The sequence below is a fragment of the Macrobrachium nipponense genome, chromosome 30 (genome assembly GCF_015104395.2).
Source record: "Macrobrachium nipponense isolate FS-2020 chromosome 30, ASM1510439v2, whole genome shotgun sequence".
NCBI lineage: Eukaryota > Metazoa > Arthropoda > Malacostraca > Decapoda > Palaemonidae > Macrobrachium > Macrobrachium nipponense.
The window spans coordinates 25965511-25988037 of NC_087218.1; the positions used below are offsets into that span (position 1 = coordinate 25965511).

The window sequence follows — 22527 nt, forward strand, 5'->3', positions numbered from 1 at the left end:
TCACCACCCTCCCGCTCCGGCAGGTCAGGGCCCCAGCATAGCCAGGTCCCAGGACCAGTGACTTCAGGCGGGCTCTGGCATCATTTCAGTTTAGTTTTATGCATGTTTACATTTATTTTTAACATCCATTATCTTAGTTTAAGTTGGCGGAGACCCCGCTACCTACCACCTGCTTATTCTAATTTTAAGATTTTGACGGCGGGGTTGTCAACCCCGCCATTTATTATTGGTCCCCTCCTGCTCCTCACCTGCCGTTCCAAGTACTCCTCGCTCCGGCGTAAGGGTTAGGTGTTACTCCTGTTTCAGTGATCTTTTGTCCTCAGGCAACGCCGGAGACACACTGATTCAAGCTGTTCTACCGATCCTGTCAGTAGACTCACCACATTACACGGCAGAAGAGCAGGTAGAGACTAGTCCTTATTATCTTTTAACTCCGGAGCATTCCGGTGTTATGATATATCACATCACGGACTTAGTCCAGGATGTTAGTGTGGATACTCGTGTATCATTTCACTTACAGGTCACCCATTGTATGGAGTCAGGCTGTAATGCCGTGCTGCAAGACCCCTGTGGGCACGAGGTTTGCCGGACCCACTCTACCTGTGCGATCCAGTACAATAAGTCGTTGGTCTGGCACCATGAGAGCTGCACGATCTGCTATGAGTTCGTGAATCAGGTCTCCTCCGGGGTAAGTAATGCTCCGGATACTAAACCTTCACAAGATGACTCCAATGACCAATATGTTTCGTGATATATCAATCATTGTATATCGTAAATTAACCTTAAGTATTCTTAAATATTAATACTAACCCTCTCTTTCAGGGTGTCCAGGCGATTCAGGACTCCGCTCTGTCCACCTTGAAGGCCTTGGTTGTGGGTTTGGACGGAATGTCACCAAGGGTCAACCCTACATTCTGTCAAAGGAGATGGCCACCCTCATCTTCCCCGGCGGGAAGAGCGCCTCCTACGTGGACCCGGAGGTGGCGGCTCCTTTGATTACCACCATCCAGGAGCAAGTTGCGCTAGCCTCAGAGGAACTGTCGACTCAAGAGGTCCTGCAGGAAGTAGCAGCACTGGACATAAACCTCGAGCCTATGACGGTAGACGGCACAGGTAAGGATGTAAGTGAGGCAGGTTTAGTAGGGGCTCAAGGTCTCCCATTGAGCCCATCTAGAGCTTCTTCCCCTACTTCATCTACTTCCTTCCAGGGATTCACTGGGCAGGGTTCAGTCGGTCAGACCGAAATCCGCCCTAGCGATCCCTAAAGTCAAAGGTAAGCGTGACTTTAAATCGCTTCAAAAGAAGCTGTCGAAGAAGTCAGGTTCTAGCCTTGCCCATAAGCCTTCAGCTTTAAGGGTTCCAAGTCTAAGTCTTCTAGGGACAAGGCTCAGCTCTTCTCCGACCCTGAGCCTTCGACTTCTAAAGGAACTGGACATAGGACTCCAAAAGAAAAGGTAGAACCTTCTCCTTTCGACCCAGACACCTTCTCTGCAAATATCTCGGCCAATATTATGCAGCAGATGGGCAGTCTGGTCAGGAACTTAGTACAGAATAAGTTCCAGGAGATGTTTACCCAAATCTCGTCTTCTTTAGAGGAGTCAGGCCAGTCGATCCGTGCCATCTCGGAGAGACTAGTCACTCAGGAGAACCTCATTGCAGGTCTCCGAGAGAATCCTGCGACAGGTCTTACACAGCCCGGCATGGTAGTTCAAACCATGCCAGACTCGCGTACCCTCCCTACCTTTACGGCAAACAATCCCTGGAGGATTGCTTCCCACACTCCCTTTGTAGACGGCATGCTGACGTTGGATGGCTGCGGAACTCGAAGGCTTGAGGACTTCGAGTTTCATCCGGAAGGATTACAGCCCCCCTTCATTGGCTATGCCCGCCTTACAGAAGCGGCGATGAGGAGGGAAGACAAGATCCTGAAGGAGACCGTAATCCTTTCTCGGGATCAAGCTCAGCGTGAATGGCTAAGGAACCTGGAGGTGTGGCAATGCGTCGACACCAGGGTTCAAGCCTTTAAGAGTGCCTTCACGATCTTCACCGTGGACGCGGAAACCCCCATCCCGTTCACATCGAAGGTAGCGGAGCTCACCTTACAGGCTGCAATGAAGGATGAGCCAATGCCACAGCTCCGGGAGACGGAACCAACATCTCTTCTACTCCCCAGAACAGACGATCTCTGGTTAGATCTTCCGGCCACCTTCTCGGTAGGAAAGCTAAAACCAGACTGCGCTATCTCAGTTCAGTGAGAGATTACCCAGGCTTTCAGACAGTCTCATCCAGGCTGAATTCGACGCCAGGATGAGATTGTGCAGGTCCCTCAATACACTAGTTATGACGGAGGTATCGGCTCTGATCTACGGAGAAGAGCCGCTATTCAAAATCAGCAAAGTCACAATTGTATTCAATGCAATGTGACTTATATGATTTCGTCATAGCTAGGCGGAATTGCAGGAAACATGCCCTGGCAGATGCTACTATCCGACATGAACCTAATAAGCTCTTCGCCTCATCCATTTGGGGCGCTGATCTCTTCCCAGAATCAGTAGAGCACTTAGTTCACTGCGAGGCAACCAGGCTTAATCAGACCCTAAGGGTTCGCTGGGGTTTGATCAGCAAACGGAAGTCGGAATCGGCCGCATCAAGTCAGAAAAAGAAGAAGCCTAGGAAATTCCAGCCTTTCCAGCAACAAACAGTAGTGCAGGCGGTTCCGGTATCACAAGTACCGCAACCATCCACTTCTAAGGCGCAGCCACAACAATAGTTTGTGTTGCTGACGTAACCTCAGCAGGCACAGGCTTCGACCTCCTACTCTGTCTCCCCAGCCTTCAACCCGGTCTTTGAAAGTCAATCCTTTCAGCCCTTCAACAGGTTTGGCAGGGGTAACAGAGCTAGAGGCGGCGGAAGAGCATCTAACCGAGGTAAAGGTTTACGAGGAGGACGTGGGGCACGCCCTTCCCCGAACCAGTGAGAATCCTCAGGTAGGAGGGAGACTGTTCCTCTTTCGTCACCGATGGAGGTTCAGCAAGTGGGCCCAAAGTATTGTGTCCAAAGGTCTAGGTTGGAGCTGGATCAAAGATCCTCCTCCATCCAAAACCTTCCATCAACAACCAACAGCGGAATTGATAGAGTACGCTCAAGAACTCCTTTAGAAAGTAGTGTCAAGAGTCAAGCATTTAAAATTTCAAGGTCGCTTGTTCAGCGGGCCAAAGAAAGGCTCAAACAAACGAAGAATAATTCTAGACTTGGCCCGTCTAAACTTATTCATTTGTTGCAACAAGTTCAGAATGCTGACCATCTCACAGGTGCGGACCTTACTAGCCCATGGCGGCGTCACCACCTCTATAGATCTTACAGACGCATACTATCATGTTCCAGTAGCAAGACACTTCCGCCCGTTCCTAGGCTTCAGGCTAGGGAACCAAGCATTCTTCTTCAAAGTAATGCCTTTTGGGCTCAATGTAGCCCCCAGAATATTTACAAAACTGGCAGAGACAGTCGTTCAAGAACTCAGGTCTCAAGGAATAATGCTAGCAGCTTATCTGGACGATTGGCTCATTTGGCCCACAAGCATCGAAGAATGCCACAAAGCAACGGTCAAAGTAATCCAGTTTCTGGAACATTTGGGGTTCCAAATAAACAAGACCAAGTCCCGGCTAACACCGGAGTCTCGCTTTCAGTGGTTAGGTATTCAGTGGGACTTGAACTCTCACACACTATCAATTCCGTCGTTGAAGAAGAGAGAAATAGCCAAGGCAACCAGACAATTTCTCAAGTGCAAACAGACGTCCCGGAGGTACCAGGAAAGAATCCTAGGCTCTCTCCAATTTGCTTTGATAAAAGACGTTCTGTTAAGGGGGCCGGCCAGCTAATGCCGTTTTTTTAACGACAGGACTTTGACATTCATACCACCATATATAAGGGTTCCGGCCGGCTCCCTTAAAAGCAAAACTGAAAGACATAAACCGCGTATGGCGCTCAAGAGCAAACAACAGATCCCGAGACAAACTAGCCACTGTCCCGGCGATCTTACAGAAAAGACTCCGCCCCTGGACGAAGGTCAGGAATTTGTCTAAGACAATTCCCCTCCAGTTCCCTCCGCCGACAATAGTTATCCACACAGATGCGTCACTAAGTGGCTGGGGAGGATACTCACAGTACAAGAAGGTACAGTGAACTTGGTCCCTTCCATTCCGCCAGCTTCATATCAATGTACTGGAAGCTATGGCAGTGTTCCTCACCCTGAAAAAGCTTCATCCATCCAAGAAATCTCATGTCAAACTGGTGCTGGACAGTGCAGTGGTAGTACACTGCATCAACAGGGGAGGCTCCAATTCAAGCCATGTGAACCATGTTATGATAGCCATATTTTCACTGGCAGCCAAGAACAAATGGCACCTGTCCGCCACCCATCTAGCGGGAGTAAGGAACGTAGTAGCGGATGCGCTATCTCGTTCAGTCCCACTGGAGTCAGAGTGGTCCCTGGACAAACAGTCATTCAACTGGGTCTGCCAACAAGTCCCAGGGCTTCAGGTGGATCTCTTCGCCACAGAATCGAATCACAAACTCCCTTGTTATGTGGCTCCCAACCTGGACCCTCTGGCTTATGCCACGGACGCCATGGCTATAGATTGGAATCAGTGGAAGAAGATTTACATCTTTCCTCCAGTGAATCTTCTCTTGAAGGTTCTGAACAAACTCAGGACGTTCAAGGGACACATTGCTCTAATAGCCCCCAATTGGCCCAAGAGCAATTGGTTCCCACTACTACTGGAATTGGGACTCCGACCTCAACGGATTCCCAACCCCAGACTATCAACTGGTACAAACGAGGACTGTGTATGCTTCCTCAGGAATTCAGAAAACCCTAACTTTATGGACTTCATGAAGTTTGCGGCAAAAAGGGATGCCAATATCGACCCTAAGAATATCCTATTCTTAGAATCGGATAAACGGGAATCGACCCTACGTCAGTATGACTCAGCAGTTGAGAAACTGGCTATATTCCTGAGAAATTCTGAGACACAAACCATGACTACCAATCTGGCCATATCCTTTTTCAGGACACTGTTTGAAACTGCTAATCTGCACTCAAGAAAATCTTCAAGTTTGGATTCAAAATAGACCTAACAGACTCTTATTTTTCATCTATTCCTAAGGCCTGCGCTAGACTCAGGCCATCAGAGAGGCCCAAGTCAGTGTCATGGTTCTTAAATGATGTCCTCAAATTAGCCTCAGACACTGATAATGACTCGTGACTTTTTTACCCCTCCTGAGAAAAACATTATTTCTGGGCTCGGCTCGTGTCGGCCTATGAAAAAGGATCCTTAATATCATTCTTTCTAGGTAAAATTAATCTAAAATTACCAGAGAAAAACAAAATTAAGAAAATGTCAGTAAAACTGACTCGCTCACTCTTTAAAAGAAGTGTCGGTATGAGAATAGGGGCAAGTGGGAACACTACCACGAGACATTCACCAATTTAGACCTTCCAATCAAAATCCCCACTAGAGAGAGCTGATACCAACGGGCGATGCGGCCGCTACTACTACTACTAGGGACGCCACGGACAGCAGCGCCCCCTAGCGGTTCATCCTTAATTATTAGCGCTAAGCGTCGTACGCATTTTCTTGCTTGTGTACTATTATCTTGGATTACCTCCTTCTCCATTATGGAACGTGCTGCCATCACAACGGCTAAGTTAAGTGCCTCATAAGTAGTGTTTTACCGTATTTTATTCTTCCAGGAACCAGTATTTTCCTTCTAATAGGTTATATACGGTTTCCCGTCGACTCGTGGCGGCGCCATGCTGCCTCATGTTAAGAATTTCCCGGTCTTTCCATACTGGGACTTCTTATACTTATGGGCTTACTATATCACGTTCATCGTTTTTTACATCGACTTTTTTAGCTAGGTTAGCCCCAGTTTACCCCAATTCTCTTAGTTTGGTATTTAGGGCTATTCTGTGTTTCTGGCCCAGCATCCCGGCTCTTGCTCTTCATCGCTATCGCTGGCTCCGAGTAGGCTTCTGTTCCTCGGAACGGTTTGCCTCCTCCTGGGCTTCTTTTTCTTTTACTAAAAGTGTCTTTTCCATCTTTACGATGTAATTTTAGTTCTATTTAGGGTGTTAGGCTAGCCTAGGTGCATGTCTCATGTATTGGTACAGCAGGTTCACGTGGCCCTTCCACGGTTGTGTTGCTATCGCGGCTTAGGCCACTTGCGGTCACGTGTTCCATCGCACCTTACCCTTCCCTTCCCTCCCTACCAGGTATAAGGGAGGGGTCTCTCTAGATACTACTTTCTCCAGATCGTCAATTTCTAGCTAAAAATGAGGACCCACTAGATAGGTGGGCTCCGTGGAAAATTCTCCCACTTCCACAGGACCCATCCCTATGTCCAGTTACCACCCAAAGAGCATACCTAAATAGAACGACCCTAAGATCTTCAGGCCCTTTATTTATGAGGGAAAAAGGTGGCACTATTTCCTTAAAAGGAATTAGACAACAAATTTTATATTTCATTAAACAAGCCAACCCAGAGTCCTTCCCTCGTGTACATGACATTAGGGCAGTAGCTACCTCTATTAACTACTTCCAACATATGAATTTTGATGATCTGAAGAAGTACACAGGCTGGAAATCTCTGACAGTATTTAAACGCCATTATCTTAAGTCCTTAGAAGCACTTAAATTTCCAGCAGTGGCAGCGGGAAACACAGTTTTCCCTGACACTGCTTGAGTAATAGTAAGTAGTTTAACCCTTAAACGCCGACTGGACGTATTTTACGTCGACTTTTTTTGTCTCTCGGTTGCCGACTGGACGTATTTTACGTCAACATACAAAAGTTTTTTTAAAAATTCGCGGAAAAATACTTATAGGCCTACCAGCTGAAAACTCTTGAATCACACGCCTGGGGGGATGCTGGGAGTTCACGGATCAATGTGTTGTTTTGTTTACAATCGTTACGCAGGCGTGCAAGCGCGAATTTCTTTCTTGCCGCACTAAAAAGTATCGGTGACACACACCTGAAATTATTTCGTCACTTTGACATAATTTTTGTACCATTTTAAATTAACCGTTGCATGGAGTATTATATATGAAAATGTGTGCATTTTTATGTAGAATACAACAAAAAAATACTCATGATTGTAGCCTTTATCAGTTTTGAGATATTTTCATATAAATAACGATAAGTGCCAAAATTTCAACCTTCGGTGAATTTTTGAAAAAAATATTTGTTTACGTCCGCGCGTTACGAATTCATGCATTTTCTCTGTGTTGCTTTTATCGTTTTACAATGTGTTATATACCAAAATGATTGCAATTTAGTTTACATTACAACAAAAAAAAGTAACTTGTTACCTTTAACCGTTTTGCGCACAGCGCGATTTGAATACAATTATATATGAAATTTTGTTTTTGCGCTATCATATATCGCATTATTTATATATGATAATGATAATTTTTTTCATTTCTGATGGTTGCATACTAAACTTCAGCCAATGACAAAAAAAGGAGCCAAAAATGAACTCTTAATCTTGAAAACTAAGCGCGCTGTGATTTTTTGAAAAAAATATTTTTTCCGCTTCCGTGCTCACTCCGAAACACCTCCGGCACAAGGGAGACAATTTTTATTTTATCGCTTCGGCGTTTAAGGGTTAATCTAGATCTCTCCTTTCTACCTGCCTCACTGACATTCTTACCTTGGCTCTGCCACCATGTAGCCTTTGTTGTACCTTGGATGCCACATGTTGTATATATTGTGATATTTACTTGTATTTTGTTCTTAGGATTAATCACAGTTTAAGTTAACATTGTAATTACTTTTAAGGTTAATCATTTTGTGTTATATTTACTGTTAATGTTTCAATTACCCTTGTTACTATGCTCGTAACTTCATCTTTAGATTATAGCAATTAACCTTGTTTTTTATTTCCCCTACATTTTCCTTGTGTACTTCATTGTGCCAAGCTTATGTGGCCATTTCTCTGGTACTATTTGATGGAGCGACACGGGCTGAGCCCAGAAAAGGGATTTTGATGAAGGAAAAATCTATTTCTGGGCAAGGGCCCGTGTCGCCCAGTGAAATCCCACCCTTCTCTTGTACCCCCCCTTTTTGGCCCAAGCTTGGGTGCTAACTGCAGGTATGACGTCAGAGGTGCTAGCCGTATCGGTAGCGAGGAGTGGGCCTTAGGTTGGCTCCTCTTTAGTAGAGGGATTTTGAAGAAGGATGAATCTAAATGGCAAGGACCTCTGGTAGTGGTTTCACTGGCCCCAGAAACCATACTGACACCTTAAAATAAGGTGAGCGAGCCAGAATATTTTGGCATTTCCAAATTAGCTTTTTTTCTCTGGTATATTAGCAATAATTTACCTTAGAAATGTGTGCTAAAGGGACATTTCACTGGGCGACACGGGCCCTTGCCCAGAAATAAATTTTTCCTTCGTCAAAATCCCTTATTGGATCTACAGGGCTTTGGCACAGTAACTGTACCCCCTCCTGCTGCTGAAGGGGGCATCCTGCAAAGAGAGACGGCTATCTTTATGATGAGGATCTCATACATGAGTGATAATCCTCCTAAGGTGGTATTAGTAGCCTATGGATTGAATTCACTGGTTAAAACAAACGTTTGTTTTGTACAAATATTTTGTTACCCACCACCTGTTTCAAAAAGATAAATACTTAATTTAAGATTTTTTTGCTAAATATTTACTTCTCCATTATATAAATTGTCCTCCCTACCTCCCCACATTGTAGTGCCAAAATGCACTGATTGCCAGTTATTGGCACTGATAGTAGAGTATTGGCACCAATACATACCCACCAGAGGTGCCAGTATCAGCGCCAAATTCCAATTAACCGGGGACAGCCTGTATATGATAATGTTCCAAATAATTACCAATTTACATGACTAATCAGATTTAACACCAAAAGGAAAAGGATAATTCAGAGAGATGGAGAAGAAAGAGGATGTTTCAGCAAATTATGAATTTTAAATAATTTGTATTTGTTGATCACGGGATCTTGGTTATAAAAAGGTTATAAAAAGTACAACAACCAAACCACTGAGTTTAAATCTAAACAAAAGTCTTTACAGGTAGGTACTGAAGCAGAAACTGCTGTGTGTAGGCAAATGTGGTGTAAAGTTAGTTATTGAGCATAAACACTGATAGACTCAGAAATCAGTAAGGTGAATTTCTGGGCTCAGCTCGTGTCGGCCTATGAAAGTATCCTTAATATCATTCTTTCTAGGTTAAAATTAGCCTAAAATTACCAGAGAAAACAAATTGAAGAAAATGTCAGTAAAACTGACTCGCGTCACTCTTAAAAAGAAGTGTGGTATTGATATGGGGCGCGAGTGTGGAACACTACCACAGAGACAAACACCAATTAGAACTTCCCTATCAGAATCCCCCCAAGAGAGAGCTGATACCAACTGGGCGATGCAGCCTCTACTACTACTACTAGAAGGACGCCACGGACAGCAGCGCCCCTAGCGGTCATCCTTAATTTTTAGGCACCAGCGACAAGTCGCCATTTTCTTGTGCTCGTGTTTTCTTGGATTTTCTATTCGTACTATCTACGATGGAACGCTCTGCAATTGCCACGGCTAAGTTAAGTAACTCATAAGTAACATTTTACCGTATTTTTATCTTTCCGGGTACCAGTATTTTCCTCTTTATAGGTCATATACGGTTCCCCGGTTGTCTCGTGGCGGCCATGCCCGCCTCGTAAGAATTCCCGGTCCTCCATACTGGGACTTCTTATACTTATGGGCTTACTTTATCACATTCATTGTTTTACATCGAGTTTAGCTAGTTCAGCCCTCCTACCATTCTCTTAGCTTGGTATTTAGGGCTATTATTATTATTTCCGGCCCGCATCCCGGCTCTTGCTCTACATCGGCTATCGCTGGCTCCGAGTAGGCTCCTGTTTCTTGGAACAGTCTGCCTCCTCCTGGGCTTCTTTCTTTCTCTTTTACTAAAAGTGCTCTTCCACCTTTCGATGTTTTTATTATTATTTAGGGTGTTAGGCTAGCCTAGGTGCTTGTTCCATGTATTGGTACAGCTTGGTTCACGTGGCCCTACCACGGTGTGTTGCTCGCGGCCTAGGCCACTTGCGGTCACGTGTTCCATAGCACCTTACCCTGCCCCTTCCCTCCCTCTCTGATATAGGGAGAGCTGGGGGACCCCTTGGTTGTTATGACAACCTCATCGCCTTCTCTCACACTCTCGGAGGTGACCAGGGGTCCCCCCCCCAGCGGGGGGTATAGGGCGACCACTATGAGGTACCGGTCGTCTCCATGCGGGTAGTTGGTGAGGCGGGGAGGAGTAGGCCATCCCTCCCCCCTTTTCTCGCTCCCGCCGTGTTTCGCCGACCTTCCTCCCCCCCTCCCCAGTTGCTCAGGCCACCTCACGATACGTAAGGAAGCCTTCCGTCGCAGCCGGGGCACCTTTGGTTATAGGTTATTGGCTCCGCTAGCGGGCAGGGTGGGCACTACGAGTGGTCGGTTGCTTGCCTACTATATCCTTATATCTCTCCCCCGCTATCGGAAGGGAGCTTACCCTTACCTACGCACTCTTCTAGTAGACAAGGCGGAGAGAAGTTTGTTTTATTTTTGTTATTTTAAGGATAATATACCCTAATTATAAGATTTTTTACAATGAATTGTGTGTTATTATATTATTTTTTCAACCATCCCCGCCATTTTCCGTCGTGGTTTCCATTACCACCACTCCTAGTTGGTTGATTCTTGTGCTTTCCGCCATTGCGGAGCCATAGCCTATCTTCCAACCTGGTTACCACACGTATTGTTTTGGCGGGCTCTGGTTTTATCTAACTTTATCGCTCCGGCACCAGCGGAGCATATGTTAGGCTGTAAGTGTTTACTTGGTACTCATGTACTTTTTCACTTACAGGCTACCAACTGCCAGGTCCCAGCCTGTAACGCGACGCTCTAACGACCCCTGTGGACATGACGAGTGCAGGTCTCACGCCCCGTGTGCCACGTCGTTCAACGAGACGATTGTCTGGCACCCCGAAGCCTGCGCTATAGCTACGACCTGGGTCGGTCAGCTGGAGATGGGGTAAGTCATTATAGGCTTATACTTATGATTTTTCTAACAACTTCTAGTCGTAAGTTTGTTAACCCCACCCCGTTCCACAATTGGCAGCTAATCTCACCTTTCTTTCAGGCTAGCGGTGTGAGGGAAGTCGCCCTCATGCCACCCTGAAAGCGTGGGTGGGCGTCTTTGGAAAAAACGCCGCCAAGGGCCAGCCCTACATTTTGGATAGGAAGCTGGCCATCCAGATCTTCCCCGCGGGCAAGTCGACGGGTTTACGTCGACCCCTTGTCCGTGCCCCACTGATAGCCTCCATCCCAGCAAGACCTCCAGCAATCGTTTGGGGTCGTAGCCTCCCAGGAGTCGGTTTCCGGACGCTCGCTGCCCTGGACCTGAACCTTGAGCCAATGGCGGTAGTTAGCGAGGATTTGTTGGTTGAGGTAGGTTTGTCGGGCGCCCAAGGTCTTTCCTTGGCGCTCCTGGATCTTCTCCTGTCCCCTCTTCTTCCGCTTCTTTCCAAGGCTTTGGCGTGGATCCGAGATCCCTATTCGCCCTCCCGCTCTCTCTGTACCTCCTAAGGAGAAGGGAAAGAGAGAACCGAAGACCTTGTCTAAGTCGACTTCTAGGAAGTCGTCTTCGTCTTCTTCGGTTAGGAAGTCGTCGACTTCCTATGCCGATGCGGTGAAGGCAAAGCCGGGCTCTTCCCAGTCGAAGAGCTCCAGAAGCAAGGCTTCGAAGGAGAAGGCTCGCGCTACCACCGAGTCACTGCCTTCTCCCGCCTCCGCTGCCTCCTCTCCGGCTATGCCGGCAGGGGTAGCAAGCACCAGCACCTGCGTTCCCTCTACTGTCTCACCAGGAGTGATGGAACTGGTGGGGGTGCTAGTAGTTCCCAAATCTCCGCATTGGGACGCGGTTTCGAGCAGATGTTCGCGCAATTATCGAACAGTCTGTCTCAAACTAAACGGACAGTCAATCAGGACCTCTCTAATAGAATGAGAGAATGAGGACCGAGTGGCTGGGCTAGCTCAGGCTCCCTCCCTCCTCCCCCAGTCTCCCCTGCAATCCTAGCCACATGGGATTCTTTCAACTTCCCACCTATTTGACTCCTTGCCAGCTTTCTCTATGGAGAACCCATGGAGAGTAGCTGCCTACGCTCCATTTAAGGACGGAATGATTTCTATCCCGGAGTGTGGTACTCGAAGGATTGAGGACTTCGAGTTCTACCCTCCGGGTCTGACGCAGCCTTTCATCGGGTATGCTAGGCTGACGCCAACGGCTCTCACGAGAGAAGACAAAATCTCGAAGGAGTCAGTTCTTTACAGTAGAGATCACGCCCCCACGGGTCGGGAATGGGTTTCACTGCCTTGAGGACTGGGAGTGTACTAACACTAAACTCCAGGCCTACAAGAGTCCCTTCACTATTTTCGCGACGGAAGAGGAGGTCTCTCTTCCGTTCGCCACGAAATTGGTGGAGAAGGCTCTTCAGGCAGTCCTCAAGGATGAGCCTATTCCACAGTTGAGGGAGTCGGAGGCTACGTCTCCACTCTTCCCCGCCTTCGGAGAATTGTGGGAAAATCTGCCAGCTACATTCACGTTGGGTAAACTCAAGCCGGACTGCGCCATGGACCAGTTCGGTGAGAAATTACCTAGGCTGCCGGATTCCCTAATCCAGGCAGAGTTCGACGCGCGAACTAGGTTTGGCAGGTCCCTCAATTCCCTCATCGTTACAGAAATGGCTGCTCTTTCCTACGCTACGGAACCGCTGTTCAAGATTCTGGCGAAATCTCAGTTTCAGACGGTTCTGTCGGACGCTTTTGACTTCTTCCAGGCTAGGAGGAACTGCCGGAAGCATGTCCTACAAGAGTGCACAATCAGGCATGAGCCTATAGAACTTGGCTGCAAGCATGTGGGGAGCGGATCTCTTCCCAGAGTCCGCAGTGAACGAGGTCCACCACGAAGCTGCTAGACTCAACCAGAGCCTTAGAGCTAGGTGGGGTATTTCCTAAGGAAGGAAACAGGAATCCGTTCCCACTGCTGGCAAGAAACCAAGAAGGCTGGTAAGAGGTTCCAGCCTTATAAAAAACTCCAACATCAGCAGCAATTTGTGCAGGCAGTCCCAGTTACCCAACAGGGACACCTTCCACCTCTAAACAGAACCAACCTTTCCTCCTGGTGCCCCCAGCAATCTCAACCATCCACTTCCTACGCTATCTCGCCGCCTTTAAACCCTGCTTATGAGGCTCAAGGCTACTCTCAACCGAGAGGTAGGGCGAGAGGTTTACTTTCGTCAGCGTGGCGCAGGAAGGGGCACGAGGAGTAGACAGTTCAGAGGAGGGCGTGGTGGCCAACCCGCCCATCAGCAATGAGGCTCCCCAGGTAGGAGGGAGGCTGTTCCTCTTCCGCCACAGGTGGGGGTTCAGCAATTGGGCACAGAGCATAGTGTCCAAAGGATTAGGCTGGAGTTGGATCAAAGATCCCCCTCCAATCAATCATTTCTCAGGTACCGTCAAAAGGAATTGATGATTACGCGAAGAAACTCTTCAGAAAGGAGCTATTGCGAGAGTCAAACATCTAAAATTTCAAGGGCGCTTATTCAGCGTGCCAAAGAAAAGCTCAACAAAAAGAAGGGTAATCTTAGACTTGTCAAAGCTAAACTCTTTCATTCGCTGCGACAAGTTCAAGATGCTTACTCTCTCGCAAGTAAGGACCCTACTTCCGCGTGGAGCCGTCACATGCTCCATCGATCTTACAGACGCATACTATCATATCCCTATAGCCAGGCACTTCCGCCCATTCCTAGGATTCAGGCTAGGAAATCAGACATTCTCATTCAAAGTGATGCCCTTCGGTCTGAATGTAGCAGGGTATTCACAAAGATAGCAGAAGTGGTTGTACAACAATTGAGAGCTCAGGGAATCATGGTAGCGGCATACCTCGACGATTGTTGATCTGGGCACCAACAGTCGAGGAATGTCTCGAAGCTACCAAAAAGGTAGTTCACTTTCTGGAACATCTGGCGGGGTTTCCAGATAAACAAAACGAAATCCAGACTTACTCCGGAATCTCATTTTCAGTGGCTAGGAATCCAATGGGATTTGTCTTCCCACAATCTATCAATTCCAGTGGCCAAACGGAAGGAAATAGCAAAATCTGTCAGGCAATTCCTCAAATGCAAACAGACGTCAAGAAGAAACCAGGAGAGAATCCTTGGGTCCTCTTCAAAAAAATTGCTTCGGTAAACAGATATCCATTCTGAAAGCAGGCTGAAAGATATAAATCGAATTTGGCGGTCAAGAGCAAACTCCAAATATCGAGACAAGTTGTCCAGTAATTCCACAGATCCTCCGCAACCAACTACGGCCTTGGTCAAAAGTAAAGAACTTAGCCAAGAAGGTACCCCTTCAATATCCCCTCCCAGTGTTAACCATTCACACGGATGCATCCCTGTCCGGGTGGGGGGATACTCTCAGTTCAAACAGGTTCAGGGGACTTGGTCAGTTCAATTTTCGCCAGCTCCACATAAACGTGTTTGGAAGCAATGGCAGTATTTCTTACTCTGAAGAGACTGCTTCCCCCGAAGAAGTTCTCATCTAAGGCTAGTTTTGGACAGTGCAGTGGTAGTTCATTGCATCAACAGAGGAGGGTCCAAATCCAAGCATGTGAACCATGTCATGATAGCCATCTTTGCATTAGCAAACAAACACAAATGGCATCTGTCTCCACTCACCTGGCAAGGAGTAAGAAATGTGATAGCAGAACGCCCTGTCCCGGTCAGTTCCTCTGGAATCAGAGTGGTCTCTAGACGTCGGGTCATTCCAGTGGGTAAGCCGGAGAGTCCCAGGTCTCCAAGTGGATCTCTTCGCCTCACAAGCGAACCACAAGCTCCCTTGCTATGTGGCCCCCAACCTGGACCCTCTGGCTTATGCCACGGACGCCCTGTCGTTAGATTGGAATCAGTGGAGGAGGATTTATATTTTCCTCCAGTGAATCTTCTCTTGAAAGTCCTAGACAAACTAAGGTCTTTCAAAGGGATAGTAGCTCTGATTGCACCGGACTGGCCCAAGAGCAACTGGTATCCTCTTCTTTTGGAATTGGGTCTCCGACCTCAACGGATCCCCAATCCCAAACTGTCACAATCAGTACAAATGAGGACTGTGTTCGCTTCCTCAAGAACTCTCCAGACCCTAACTTTATGGACTTCATGAAGTTTGCGGCTAATAAAGATGCTGACATTGATCCACAGAATATTCTCTTCCTAGAATCAGATAAGAGAGAGTCAACCATTAGACAATATGACTCAGCTGTTAAAAAAATTAGCATCTTTCTTGAGAGAATCGAACACTACAACCATGACAGTTAATTTGGCTATATCCTTTTTCAGATCCATTGTTGAAAAAGGTTTAGCAGCTAGCACGATTACCACTCACAAATCGGCTTTGAAGAAAATCTTTCAAGTAGGTTTTCAGATAGATTTGACTGAATCTTATTTCACATCTATCCCTAAAGCCTGTGCTAGACTTAGACCTTCTCAGAGGCCTACTACAGTTTCATGGTTCTTAAATGATGTCCTCAAACTAGCTTCAGATACTGACAACTCATCTTGTACATTCATAATGCTCCTGAGGAAGACATTATTCTTATTAAGCCTAGCCTCAGGAGCTAGAATTTCAGAACTGTCGGCTCTATCCAGGGATGCGGGTTCATGTGGAATTCCTCCCATCAGGAGAAGTTCTACTTGCTCCGGATCGTAGCTTTTTAGCCAAAAATGAAGATCCTCTTGCAAGGTGGGCTCCTTGGAAGGTTATCCCACTTCCACAGGATCCTTCTCTCTCTGCCCAGTATGCAACTCTTAGAGCCTTCTATCTCGTACTTCTTCTAGATCCTCAGGTGCTCTCTTTATGAGAGAAAAAGGTGGTACTTTATCAGTTAAAGGCATTAGACAGCAAATCCTTTACTTCTTAAACAAGCCACCCTGATCATTCCCAAAAGCACATGATATCAGGGGAGTAGCCCCTCAATTAATTATTTCCAACATATGAACTTTGAGGATCTTAGAAAGTATACTGGATGGAAATACCCGACAGTCTTTAAACGGCATTATTTAAAAAGTCCTTGGAATCTTTAAAGTTTTCAGCAGTAGCAGCGGGAAACATAGTTTCCCCTGATACTGTTTAGTAGTTGTAGTATTGATCCAGGTCTCCTTTCTACCTACTTCAACCAACATGCCTCAACCTATCGTCAGGCTACTCAACATCATAGCCTTAGCCGTTGTATCATATAGTGGATTGTCCCTTATTTTTTTGCTAGGGACACCCACTTTTGTACTGATATGTACTTCAGTGTACCTACCCTTATTTTTATGCTAGGGTAGGACACAATATGTTTGTATATTACACATTTTGTGTTTATGATGAACTTCAGTCACAATGTGTTTGTATATATTTTGGAATAATTGTATTAATGAGGGATTTCAGTGTACCTACCCTTATTTTTATGCTAGGGTAGGACACATGTATGTATATATTTTATAATTTTGTATTCTAGTTAAGTAAATCCCAAATTTGCCTCATTTTACATGCATCTCTGTAATTTTATTTATTTACCATTTAAGTACTTTAAGTTTACTAACATTCTATTATTTTACTGTTATAATAAGTTAGTTTAAGTGCTTAATTTGTATGCTGTAATTGATTTACTTATATTATATCCATCATTTTAAACTGTTTTTCATTGTTTCCTTTTCCATCTTGTCTGTTTCTCTGGTACTCTTTCATAGGCCGACACGAGCTGAGCCCAGAAAAGGGATTTTGACGAAGGAAAAATCTATTTCTGGGTGATTGGCTCGTGTCGCCCTATGAAACCCCCCCTTTTTATGGTTTGTTTTCCCCCCCTTGCAGGACAAGATGTATTTAACTGTTTTAATTAAGGATGACCGCTAGGGGCGCTGCTGTCCGTGGCGTCCTCTAGTAGTAGTAGTAGAGGCTGCATCGCCCGTTGGTATCAGCTCTCTCTTGGGGGGATTCTGATAGGGAGTTCTAATTGGTGTTTGTCTCGTGGTATGTTCCACACTCGCCCCTATATCATACCGACACTTCTTTTTAAGAGTGAGCGAGTCAGTTTTACTGACATTTTCTTAATTTTGTTTTTCTCTGGTAATTTTAGGCTAATTTTACCTAGAAAGAATGATATTAAGGATACTTTCATAGGGCGACACGAGCCAATCACCCAGAAATAGATTTTTTCCTTCGTCAAAATCCCTTTATTATGCTCAGAAAATCTGAAAAATGGAAATGGGAGATAAAAGCCTAGGGCTTAAAATAGGAAGCCAACTTTATATTGTATTAAATTTTTCTGTATGCGTACTTATGTCAAACAAACCCTTGCCTCTGATATCACTGTACTTAAGTGTGGAATGGGTGGTCACACCTTGAAAAAAATATTAAGTTGTCTAAAGCTGTGGTGTCTGAGTATTAAATTTGACATTTTTTTACGTAGATGTCGTATTTGAAATAAAACAGTTTCACTACCCTACAGATCAAGCATTTCTGCAATGGCGTTCTTCTCTAGTAGCAGCGGCATGTCTTGCTTGCGGTCGTTTTTATTGCCATTTACTTCCAACTTGGCCTCTGTCACTTGAAGTGACAACTGGCTACCACCTACAAAAGCTTTCACATATTATGGACCTTTTGATCAGGTATTTAGCTATATGGTATTGTGATGTAATTTTCTACTTATTAAATAGATATGTAGTTATAAGAGTTGGAAAAGATCTTGTCATGTAACAAACCTGTACAATACTGTATTCTACTTTGTTTCTCTGGAAATACAAACCAAACCTTATTATATAGGTGTATCCCTCAACACAAACTAGAAATGTTCGTTGAACTTGGTAACAGGCCAGTTAACTGTTGATTATAGTGGGTGAGTGAGGGGAATGACCATCACCAGCAGTCTAAAAGCACTTTTTCTTGGCCTACATAAAGGGTAGATATCTTGGTGTGCTCGCTGGAAGACTGAGACTTTCAATGAGTATTTGTTTGTTGTTTGATTGTTGACTATTTTGGGGGTTTATTTTTATGAATGAAGTGTGGAGAAGAAACAAGACCAAAGACATGCAAGGAACATGTGCAGTCATATGAATGGTTGATATTCCCTTTAAGTATTGTTCCTATGGTAGGGGTAATTTGTTGCATCCTTCTTTCCTTCCCGCAGGAAATATTGTTGTTGACCTTCTTCGCATGGGAGAAGTATGGTAGAAAGAGGAAGGATAGGAAGTAATATTCAGTGATCTCCCTAGTGGTTGGGGTTATTCCCCTTGGTAACAATGCTGAATCCTGCCAGTTCCTTTTGGGTTTTGTTCCTGGAATCTAGCCCTACTTGAGTGAGGACCTATGCCATTGCTTAGGCCTAGCGCCCTGTTGCTCTGTCATTCTGTCATCCATGGGATGGGATATAGAATTCAGGCCAAAGGCCAAGCACTAGGACCTATGAGGTCATTCACCACTGAAAGGGAAACTTAAAGGTCTGAAAGGTGTAATTGGAGGAAAACCCCACAGTTGCACCATGAAATATTTATTAGGATGGAGGAGAATGTGAATGGAGATACAGCTAGGACCTGAAGGGATGCTGCTAAGAACCTTATGTAATGCGTAGAGTGTAATGACAGCACTACCACTACTACAGGGGTAACCTGGCTTGTGACATTTCTGGGTGGGTTGACTGATACTGTTATAACATCCCCAATTTAGGTGTTATATATTATACTTTATTTTGATATAAGTAACTTACGAGGTGAATACATAGCTATAGTTTCCACTTGTATAGTGCTTCAATATAGTTTGCTCAGGTAACAGCCCGTCCCACTAATGGAATATTGGAACAACCTAGCAGACAATACTCATTTGTTTCCTGCCGTCCGTGGTGGCAACACCTGGTCTGGTGGTAGCTTTATTCATTATTTTCTAGTTATTTTACTGGATTCAGATGGAGGCTTCTGTAACTTAACCTTTGGAACATGTATATTGTAGCCTTCAAGCTGATATTTTTCATGATGCGGTTTTCCTTTGTGTTTTTTTTTATAATTGATTCACTAAGTCATCAAGAAACCAAAGTTTATGGTTTGCTTACTGGTTAGGCTCCTGGTGGTGCCAATAATAGTTTTGCTTTAAAACTGGATGTTACGACATTACATTTTAAAAGTAAATGGCTGTAAATTATACCTTTTTATTAAGCCATAAATTTGGCAAATTATGAATTGTTTTATGGCTATAAACTCTTAGTATGCCACCGATAATAATTTTTGTTTTTAAAAGTAATACCAGTGTGTTACAACACTCCAGTAAAAGTGAGCTGCCAATGGTAGTTTTGTTTTTAACAGCAATTCTCGAATGTCATGATACTCCATTATAAAAGTAATTGATCTGTGTTAAACTTTTTTTCATTTGCCCATAAACTTTGCAGTTTATGAATTATTCTATGGCCTTAAACTACTAGCGAGTTGTCGATATAGTTTTGCTTGAAAGTGATTCTCGGATGTTTTGGCATTCATTCATAAAGTAATTGGTGTATGTTATTGGTTTTCTTTATGCATTACCTTTTGCAATTTATGAATTGATTTCTGACCATAGGCTACTGACAAGACGCTGATAATGGTTTTACCATAAAGTATTTCAGATGTTACGACTTTATATTTTTACTTTGCTTTAGGCCATAACTTAAGCATTTTGTTTTGTGTACGTATAGGCCATAATCCTTACGCAAGCCATCACTAATGGCATTGGACTGAAATTATTCTTGGGTAATTGGTCATTTCAACGGGCCTGTAATTTTTGTAATTATGATTTATTTACCAGGCATATGCTTCCTGTAGCATCTGGTAGATCAATTTTTGACATAACTTGCACATTTTCCTTTGCAGGAGAACTGAAAAGTGTTAAGGCAGAAAGAAGTAAAGCGAGAAATGGGTGTTTTAATGAATGCTACAAATAGGCTTTTTCCAAGCTACTATCTTAGTGGCTCTAATCTTGGCCGCCAGCAACACCTGCACCCTCTCTTATGCGCTCGGCCTCAGAAGTGACTACCCAGCTGCCAGTTCTCTCCTACTAACCTTTTGCCACTTGCTCCTACACCTGGCTCCTGTGCTTCTTTTTCGTACCTTTGCCAGTTGTGTTTTTTGGTTAACAGATGTTACCATTGTAATAGTTCCTGTCAGACTCTCATGCACCAGGGAAGAGGCATACTGGAGGTCCAAGGAAGGTCAGTGAGTTACACACAGGTAGTCATCCCCTCAGTTTAGTCTGTTTTTAGTAGTAGGTATTGACGGACAGCCACTGGACAGGTGTCTTACGGACGTGTAGTGAAGGAGATGACTATCCGGCTCCTCAAACTCCTAAACCCAGTCCCTGTCAGACTACCCATGCACCAGGAAGGAGGTATACTGAAGTCTGTGGGAGTAGGAAGGGATTTGCCCCTGGGTAGTTACTCCTCAGTAAAGTGTGCTGTCCGCAGCTCTCGACAGACAACCATTGGAAGGCCTCCTTATGTATGTGCATTCTTTGTCTGCTATTAGTGGTATGAATCCCATTGTGAACAGATACTGATCCCAGAGTAGACAAGTAGTTTGATGGCGCTTTTTGGATGTATTTCAGCCACTGAAAAGGCAGATCTTCCAGTTGTTGAGCACCAGTGTTTGGCGCCAAAGCACTCTCTGAGCTCTCAGCAGTGTCGGAGTACTCCAAGCACCCAATTGTCCGAGCGCCAAGATGTCCACCTATGTCATTCCTTCTTTAGACCTGAAATTAATATTGTATTCAGATATGCAAGTGAAGATATCGGCCATCTGAACTGGGAAAAATGTAAGTCAGGTGAGAGAGCATTTGGACATTGTGCACCAAGACTATACAAATTACTGCCTGATGTAAAGATCTTATAAGAAAAGAGACTCACCTTATTTTGAAAATATACAAGGGCTTGACAGAGAAGGAATAATCCCTATCGAGGGATGTACAGTACTTGCTTTGGCAGTACATATACTAAAATTGGACAATACAGAGAAGGTTAGTGTGGCCCCTCCACTAGGATCAAACCAAACAAAGTGAACAGTGTGTGTCCACCTGTTTGTCTGGCGCCAGCGGTCAGGCCTTCGCTGTCGGTTCCTCTATGGGCCATGCCACCAGTTCCGATCTTTGTCCAAGTTTTTGAACTTTTGAGGGAAGTTACCTCTTTTGTTTCTTCTCTAATTATGCAAGAAGTTTCTTTTTAAGATTGGAACTGGGTTCTTGTTTTTCCTCCTTTCAGTGTCTAGAGAGTTCTAGGCCTTTTGGTCAAGATTTTTGTAAACCCTAGTTCTCTCTTTGACAGAAGATGAAGGTCATGAGAGAGAGAATCTAGATAGTTCTTTCTTTGTTTTAGCCAAGAATGAGGATCCATCCAAGCTCTGAATTCCTAACTGGCCTGGCTTCCAGCTCGCATGACACCAGTTACAGCCTGGCGCCAGCACATGCTTCAAGCATCTAGGAGCACTCGCCAACTCTGAGGGAAAGGAGTGAGCTTTCTTAAGGACGCTCTCACCATCTGACTAAAATAGCTTTGTCCTTCATTCTGATTCAGGAAAACAACTTTGACTTCTTTTAGTGAAAGCTAAGAACAGAGTAGCCCCTGCTTCTGTAGATTTCAGGCTCACATGCCCCTTACTTTCATTCTGCATCGACCTACTGGAAGTATAATGAGCTTTTGCATTTGCTATCATAAAGGAGTGAAAACCGAACCACTTGCTCTGATGGCACCAGCTAGTCTGTCTCCAGCTATAGAGCTTCCAGAACCTCGAGTTACTAGCTATCCTGGTGCCCAGAACTTCAGGTTTGCCTGGCGCCAATTTTAGAGCTTACAGTGTCTACAAACTCCCAGCAGCCTGACTGGTGCCGAATTTATCTACCGCCCAGCTGTCCCTCTGCCAGCTACAGGCCTGGTACCATCTCTAGACTGGCGTCAGCTGCAGTCTGTCGCTAGCTATAGAGCTTCCAGAACCTTGAGCTGCTAGCTTGAGAGGACCAGATCTCTGAGACAAAATCCAGGGACATTTTCGGCTCAGAGGCATACAAACTTGCAAAACATGATGTGTTTTTGTCACTGAAAAGCAAAAACGGGGCACTGCCCTTATCATTCATAAAGCAGGATTCAACAGTTTCTTTCACCCTATTTATCCTAAACTGCAAAGGAATTATGATAATAATAACAATAACAACAATAATAATAATAATAGTATCCTTTATTTCAGGTCAGAGCCATATACATGGAATATACAAAACACAGACAGTAAGATACACAATCTAGATACATGAGATAACATGATAAAAAAAAATGAGTAAATGGCAATATCCACACAATTGCTGAAGTAGTATAAAAGATATTAATCATAATACAGTGTTCTCCCTGTATTCGGGGGGGATGTGTACCAGG

General features: G+C 44.8%; 1 protein-coding gene and 1 non-coding gene across 8 annotated transcripts in view; both read left to right on the forward strand.

The window, feature by feature from the left end:
- Window positions 1-22527, forward strand: part of LOC135202381 (cyclin-J-like) — a 197005-nt gene that overhangs the window by 112706 nt on the left and 61772 nt on the right. For all 7 annotated transcript variants that reach the window (XR_010311725.1, XM_064231754.1, XM_064231753.1 and 4 more), the window contains exon 6: window positions 17605-17764. Coding sequence is in view for 6 of the 7 variants with exons in the window: in XM_064231754.1 (XP_064087824.1) it covers window positions 17605-17764 (160 nt within the window). In the remaining variant the exon portion in view is untranslated. The remainder of the gene's footprint in view (window positions 1-17604; window positions 17765-22527) is intronic.
- LOC135202606 (U6 spliceosomal RNA) lies at window positions 21078-21188 on the forward strand. The gene has a single exon (XR_010311770.1). It is a non-coding gene; the product is annotated as a U6 spliceosomal RNA (small nuclear RNA).